At 39.7% G+C, this 8498-nt stretch overlaps 1 protein-coding gene across 1 annotated transcript in view; it reads right to left on the reverse strand.

The window, feature by feature from the left end:
* The window catches only part of BCAS3 (BCAS3 microtubule associated cell migration factor), a 727666-nt gene that overhangs the window by 425837 nt on the left and 293331 nt on the right, over window positions 1-8498 (reverse strand). Inside the window, exon 14 of the mRNA XM_042781927.1 lies at window positions 2003-2267. Within this exon, the coding sequence (XP_042637861.1) occupies window positions 2003-2267 (265 nt within the window). The remainder of the gene's footprint in view (window positions 1-2002; window positions 2268-8498) is intronic.

Raw genomic sequence — 8498 nt, forward strand, 5'->3', positions numbered from 1 at the left:
TAGGAATGATTTTAGAACGTTTTCAAAATTGAAGCTCAGGGACACTGTCGTTGTTGTTATGTGCCGTCGAGTCGGCCCCAACTCATAGCGACCCCTCCTTGGGTTTCCGAGGCAGTATCACTACGGAAGTAGGATTGCCCAACCTTCCTTCCGAGGAGTGGTTGGTGGGTTTGAACAGCCAGCCTTCTGGTTAGCAGTCAAGTGCTTTTAGCCACTATGCTACCAGAGCTCCCTCAGGGACACTAGTTAAGTTAAATATATATAACTTCTTCTTCTAAGAATAATAGAGCCAAAGAATAAACATGATTTCAGAAGAAAACAGAAATACAATTTTTTGAGTTAAAGTATTTCTTCCAGGTATTTCATTTACCTACATACATATTATCAGTCTACCTTAAAATTTCCTACAGAAAATATATATCTAGAATTCATTACAGATGGCTAAAGAACATGTTTTCAAGCAGAAGCTAAAACAAACAAGGATTCTTTCCTGTGGTGGCCACAATATCTAGCTATATAATTCCCTATTCTTGAAAACAGGATAGTCATCAGTCAAGGAGAATCTGCAATACTCTACACAAGTGTCATCTAATGTTAAATAACTGTTTCAGTCTTTCTGGTGGGAATGAAATGGTACTGCCACTTTAGTGGTATCTACAAATGTTAAGATTCACATACATTATGACTCAGCATTTCTTAGAAATGAGTACACCGAGTAACAAGGTCAAAACTGTTCACTGAACCATTATAAAGAATAATCCCAAACTGGAAATCACTAAAATCTATAGTGGAATATGTAACAGTAATGAAAATAAATTAACTATAGCTATATGCATTAGGGAGCTCTGGTGGCATAGTGCCTAAGGCACTTGACTGCTAACCAGAAGGCTGGTGGTTCAAACCCAGTGGCCACTCCTCAGAAGGAAGACTGGGCAATCTAGTTCCATAGTGATACCACCTCAGAAACCCAAGGAGGGGTCGCTATGAGTCAGGGCCGACTCGACAGCACATAACAACAACAACAATATGCTTTATATGTATCCAACATGAATGAATCTCAAACATAAGTTAAAAGAAAAAACCTAAATATAAAATAATACACAGGTTATGATTCCATGTGTATGAAAATGAAACAACAGTGTTTAAGGATACTTCCTTTGGATTAGAACTATTTTAAAAAATAAAGAAGTGATTAACATAAAAGTCAGATTCATGATCTACTTAAATGGAAAAGACGCATAGAAGGGAGGTTCTGGTAATGTTTTACTTCTTAATTGGTATGATGGTTACGTAACTATTCACTCTGAGATACACTGAGATAGAAACACTTTTTTTCCTGCAATTTATTACTAGAAATCTTGTTATTGTCATTGTTACTTGTCATCAAGTCAACTCCACCACATGGTAACCCCATGAGTACAGAGAACTGCTCCACAGTTTTCAAGGCTGCGACCTTTTGGAAGATGATCACCAGGCCTGTCTTCCAAGGTGCCTTTGGGTGGATTTGAACAGTTAATCTTTTGGCCAGTAGTTGAATGCTTAATGGTCTGTACCACCAAAACAAAGATATTTTAAAATAAAAGATTGCCGATCCATCTAAAATATACATAAGTCTTGAGTAATCCTCTCTAACAATGACTATTTCTTAAGCTTTGGTACTGGCCCTGGCTAAAGACACAGTATGCTGTAGAAGAGTTCAATAGATTCAAGGTTCAGTTATGAAAACAGTCTCAAAATATTATATTCCATAAATATGACAGCAGGTACCCCTTATATAATGAAAAAGTTAGGGAATTCAAATAGCATTGTACAGAACACCGTTACTATATCAGCTTAATTTATTAAATGATTGAATAAATTAAGAATGTCTGAAAATGAGCCCAAGATATTATCTATGTATGAGCAGATTAAAATTAATGTTTATTTTTATCCCAAACCTATAAATTAAGGTCCGAAGGAAAGAGGGTGGTAGGGGACATGAGAGAGAGAGAATTAAGTTTACCATGCAAAGGTGAGCCAGACGGGCTGCTCGACAGGCCTGGAACAGGACTACAGCGACCCCCTTGCTTAGACGTCAGTTCTTGTTCAATCTCTTCCAGCCCAGCACTTTTCTGGAAACGGCTCATGCGATTCACTACTCGTGGTGACATATGTGTACGAACACAAGGCTGGCCACCATAAGGGTTGATGGGAAAAACATGGGAAGTCCCCCGGAGTGTGCTGACGACAACCCAGCGACAGTCATGACTGAAGCAGATGTCTTGTACCTAGAAATGAAATAGACACAAAATGATGACTATTTACATTCATCTAAGAGTATCATGGAGCTCTGGTGGCATAGTACTTAAGGCATCTGACTGCTAACCAGAAGCCTGGCAGTTCAAACTTACTAGCCATTCCTCGAAAGGAAGGTTGGACAATCTACTTCCGTAGTGACACTGCCTCGGAAACCCAAGGAGGGGTCACTGTGAGTGGGATGTGACTTGATGGCAATGAGTTTGGTTTTTGGTTTTGGAAGAGTATCACATATCACCAAACAGGAATACAAATGGTTGTTTCATTGGCAAATTTACTTAAGGTCAAGTTACAAATAAGATATTTTATTCTACAATTATTTCACACTGAATGCTAATTCTGATGGTTAATGTTAAGTGTCAACTTAGCTAGGCTATAATGCTCAGTGGTAGCACAGACACTTTGCAGTCACCTTCCATTTTGTGATGGAAGCAGCCAAGCAACTGAGGAGAGTTTCCTTGGGAGTGTGGCCTGTCTTTAGTATATAAATGGATGTTCTGGCAAAGCTTGTTCTTTTCCTTGACTCTATATTCTTCCTGTCACCTGACCTCCAGTTCCCTGACCTCCAGTTCTTAGACTAGAAGCCTGCAGAAGTCTCTGGCCTGCTGGCTGACCTGAAGAGTTTGAATTAGCCAACAGCCACAACCCTGTGAATCAACAGAGGCCTACAGCTTGCCGCATGTCCTGCAAACTTTGGGACCATCAACCACTGTAACCATAGGAGCCCAGCAGAGGTATTCAGCCTATTGCCTGACCCATGAATTTGGGATTTGTTAGCCCCCACAACTGCATGAGCCCTTTCCTTGAAGTAAATTTCTGTCTCTATATATCTATACACACTTTACTGGTTTTGCTCCCCTAGAGAACGCAGACTAACAAACTAATCAGAACACAGACAATGACAAGATTTAGAATAGCTTTTGAGTTCTTGCTGCAGAGAGTGCCAATTCAAAAAAATACAACTGAGGCAGTTTCACTCTATTGGCCTATGGAACTATGAGCCAAGATATGAGTTAGGTTTATTTCCCTAAAATTAATTTGGTTTTGAATCATCATAGAATAGTAAAAATAAAACGTACACTGTATAATGTAGACAAAGTTACTAATTCAATCATTCATTCAACAAATATCTTTCGGCACCATGCTAAGCACTAGGAACAAAGAGGCGAATAAGAAATAATACTCATGCTCAGAGTATAATAGGAGGAAAAACATGTAGGAAATTGATGTCACTTCATTATAAAACAAGGAGCTCTGGTGGAGTGGTGCCTGAGGCATTTGACTACTCACCAGAAGGCTGGCGGTTCAAACTCACCAGTCACTCTGTGGATGGAAGACTGGGCAATCTACTCCCATAAACATTTACTGCATCGGAAACCCAAAGGGGGCCCCTAGGTGTCAGAATTGACTCAATGGCAGTGAGTTCGGTTTTCATTGTAAGACTATAATGACAAACATCTCATTATAAATACATGGATAATCCGAAATCCAACCACCCACCTGTCCATTTTAACTACTGTGACATGTCCAAATGAGATGTTAATGTTTTATCAGAGCATCTTCCGAAAGCTCAAAAATTTAACTTCCAGGAATTCTAGTATTAACAGCTAAAATGTCATTCCACAGCTTCCAGAGTGATATTGCCTCGGAAAAAACCCAAGGAGGGGTCGCTATGAGTCAGGGCTGACTCAGTGGCACATAACAACAACAACAACAGCGTAGTCAGAGAGGAGTCTTGGTAATGCAGTGGTTAAAGTGCTCAGACACTATCCAAAGGTTGGCTGTTTGAACCCACCAGCCACTCTGTGAGAGACAGTCTGTTTCTGTAAATATTTCAGCCTTGGAAACCCTGTGTGGCAGTTCTCTGCTGTCCTATGGGGTTCCTATAAGCTGGAATCGACTTTTAGACAATTTGCTACTAGTCAGAATTGACTTCATAACAACTAACAACAGTTTGCCGACTGGGCTGCAGTGGTGCAAGTGGTAGAATTCTTGCTCTCCATGTGGGAAAACAGATTAAGGGTGACGGCTGAAGAATGTGGTTAACATAAGTAACGTCAAAGAACTGTACATGTGAAGATGTTGGAATGTGAAATGCTTTATTACATATATGTTGTTGTTACATTATTATGTACCATCGAGTCGAACCAACTCATAGTGACCCCTCCTTGGGTTTCCAAGGTGGTATCACTACAGAAGTAGATTGCCCAACCCTCCTTCCGAGGAGTGGCTGGTGGGATTGAACCGCCAGCCTTCTGGTTAGCAGTCAAGTGCCTTAGGCACTATGCTACCAGAGCTCCCTATTACATATTTAGACTATAATAAATGTCAATCAATCTTAAAAAAGAAAAGAAAAACAAGGTAAGGGGAAGGGGTAGGACAAATAAAACTGTAAACACAAGTAAGAGAACTGAAATACAGTATTAGAATGAATTAATCTATCATCAAATGCATTTCTACACACCAAAATCAAATACATAAAGGAAAATGTCTTTAAGCTTACTAAGTAATTTGTGTTCCATTCACAGTGGGACTGAACCATGTATCTAAAACCTTTTGCCAAAACACTTATAATCAAGACCACTGCCTGGTCTGTCACTGAAAAGATTTCTTCTTTTATTTTAGGAATTCTTCTGATAGGATGTGGTGTGAACAGCTGCTATCAAGACAGAAGGACAGACTTCCACCTAACTGCTCACTTAGACAATTGTTGTTAGAGAAGTGATTCTGCTCTCTGACCTAGAGGACCCATCAGCATACATGAATGAACAGAAAAGGGTAACTGGAGATATTAGCTATCAAGAGGACCAGAGAGAGTCTAATCCTTTAAGTGACATTATAGAGGATAACAAGTTGTCTACCCACAAAATGCAAAATGATCTAACAGCTGGTTTATCAAACTAACTGGATGGCTTTTCAAACATTATTAAAAATAAAACAGATTACACAGACAGGCAAACTAGTAATAAAGCAATGACATCACCTGCATGATTTGGACCTCAATTGGAAAATATGGAAAGATATCATCTTCCCATAAACATTTTCTCAACATAAAACAGGAGAACTAGACAGAAGTTCTACCTCTGATTTAGTTGTCAATACTAAATATCATGGGAAATATATTCACCATGTCAGATTATATAACTATGACACACAAGTGCAGGTATCTCTCACTATGCAAACTCCTGCTCTCAAATTTATGAAGCAAACTGATTTCAATATTTAAAAAAAAAAAAAAAAAGCTCACTATTCATGATTCTGAACTCAGGAACTAAGCAGATATTTATAGCAAAGTATACACTAGTTGCTCAAATTTCAAAATTGTATTAAACTGAAACATGGACTATTAGATTGAGATTAAGTGCTGGTTTCTTTTAGAGATTGGCATGGTTTTTCTGTAAAAGGCCTGACAGTAAATGTCTCAGGCTTTGCAGGTGAGGAAGCAAAATCAAGAATACTATCTAAGTATGTATATAATGAGAGAAAACAAATTCCCACATTTTTATTGATGACATTCAAAACACAATATATGTTAATCGAGCATATTTTTTTGTAATAGGTCTGTTAATGAGAAGACTAGAATTCTGCTTTGGAGGTGGTTGTTGTTATTATGTGTCCTCCAGCTGGACCTGACTCATAGCGACCCCTCCTTGGGTTTCCGAGGTGGGAAACCCTACCCAGAAGTAGACTGCCCAACCTTCCTTCCAAGGAGTGACTGGTGGGTTTGAACTGCCAGCCTTCTGATTAGCAGTCAAATGTCTTAGGCACTACTCTACCAGAGGAGGGGATAATATTTGACTTAATTGGGTTCAAAGTTAGTATATAGCTTATTATCAGATAGATACAGTGCTCAGCTACAAAAACATCCCTGGCTTTGGGTTGTATAAAAACAATAGGAGGGCCAGATTTGGCCCACAGCCCTTAGTTTGCTGATCTCAGGATTAAAGCATTATCATGACTACTAAATAACGTAGTCTAGTTGGAGCAGTATAGGATAGGTCAGTAAGTACTGTCCCTATATATTCCTCTAGGGGTCCTCTATACGTACCAAAAAGCTTTCCCATTAAAAGAATAGACGTAAGATAGGAACATGAGACCAATGAAATTAAGGTTTTGTTTTTTTTTTTCTAAATCCAAAAGAAAGCAGACATTTTGTCTTCAAGGTGAATATAGCTGCATTATATTATATTATATCTTATAAAAACTCATTGTTACTAGGTGCCATCAAATTGGTTCTGACTCACAGCAATCCATGACAACAGAATGGAACACTGCCCAGTCCTGTGTCATCCTCACAATTGGTCTTATGCCTAAAGACTACTGCTGCCACTGTGTCCATCCACCTCCTCCAGGGCTGGGGTGGTTAAGGCTGCGTTCACTTGGCTGGGCCATGATGCTGAGTGCTCAGCAGCTGGATGCAGTTACTCTCCATGATGAGACTGAAATCATCTCCAGGGTGGAATCTGCTATGAGCAGCTAATTAGTTGCCTTCCAGGTATGGCCTGCTTCCAGTATGTACGGGGAAGACTTGAGGTACATCTGGATTCTGCATTTGGCCAGGTCTTCATTTCACTGGCCTGCTGCGTTGCCTGCCAATCTTGATGGGTGTTCCTAGGCTTGAACTAGTGGCCTACAGCACTGCTGCTTATCTTGGAACTGTGCCATTTTACCTACCAACCTTGGGATTGTCAGCCTCAGCAGCCTCCAGCTGCCTGCGTCAGAAGAAGCCTCTAGCCTGCTCCAATGGGCTTGGAACAGAGAGGCAGAGTTGCAGCTCATGGTGCAGGAGCCTTCACCCAGTCCCTAGAGCCAGCACTCTGAATTTGGACTTCCAGCCTCCTAAACTGTAAGAAAATACATTCCTATTTGTTAAAGCTATTCATCTGTGGTATGTCTGTTATAGCAGCACTAGAGAACCAAGACAAGGGTCTTCTGCTTTTTCACTGACCCTCTACCTTAGCAAGCATGATGTTCTTCTCCCGAGATTGGTTACTCCTGATAATATGACCCAAGCATGAGAGACAAAGTCATGCCATCCTCACTGCTAAGGAGCAATCTGGCTGTACTTTCTCTAAGATTAGTTCATTTTCTGACAGCTATCCAATATTCAATGTCTTTCGACAACACCGTAATTCAAAGGCATCAACTCTTCTTTGGTCTTCCTAGTCATTGTCCAGATTTCACATGCATATGAAGTGACTGAAAATACCATGATCGGGTTAGGCACACCTTGGTCCTCAAAGTGACATTCTTCCTCTACAACACTAATTTTCTTTACTCTTCTTTGCTTCAGATGAGAGGAGACCAATAGTTGCATTTTAGATGGCAGCTCAAAAGCTTTTAGACCCCAGTTGCTACTCACCAAAAGTAGGTTGTAGAACAAGATTTTTATGTACTATATTTTGCCAACTGAATATGATATCCCCTGAGACTATGATCCCAAGTCTGCAGGCCCAGTGATTCTCTCTCTCAAGGTGTTTGGTTGTCTCTGAGAAGTTACTCTAACTCTGTCTTCTGTTGCTTCTGTACTGTATGTTGTTAATTTTGTAGCACAAGTGCATATGTAAGATTATCTTCAGCCAAATCTATCCTCGGTCTAGGGTATATAGGAAGGAAGTATGAATCTAGGAAAATTGGAAGTTATCAAAAATGAAATGGAACACATAGAGATTGATATCCTAGGCTAAAATGGACTGGCTTGGGCCATTTTGAATCAGACAACCATATGATCTACTATGCTGGGAATGACAATTTGAAGAAAAATGGTATTCTTCATCACAAAGGATGTTTCAATATCTGTCCTGACGTACAATGCTGTCAGTGATAGGATGATATCCATATATGCCTACAAAGAAGACCAGTTAATACTACTATTATTCAAATTTATGCACCAACCACCAAAGCCAAAGATGAGGAAATTGAAGACTTTTATCAACTTCAGCAGTCTGAAATTGACCAAATGTGCAACCAAGATGTGTTAATTATCACTAGTGACTGGAATGCAAAAGTTGGAAACAAAGAAGAAATCACTGGTAGTTGGAAAATTTGGCATTGGTGACAGAAATAACACTGGAGATCACATGGTAGAATTTTGCAAGACAAATGACTTATTCGTTGCAAATACCTTTTTTTCAACAACACAAACGGTGGCTATACACATGGACTTTGAGAGATGGAGTACACAGGAATCAGATTGACTATAT

The sequence above is a fragment of the Orycteropus afer genome, unplaced genomic scaffold (assembly GCF_000298275.1).
Source record: "Orycteropus afer afer isolate SDZICR_OR568_19922 unplaced genomic scaffold, OryAfe1.0 scaffold00196, whole genome shotgun sequence".
Classification (NCBI taxonomy): Eukaryota; Metazoa; Chordata; class Mammalia; order Tubulidentata; family Orycteropodidae; genus Orycteropus; species Orycteropus afer.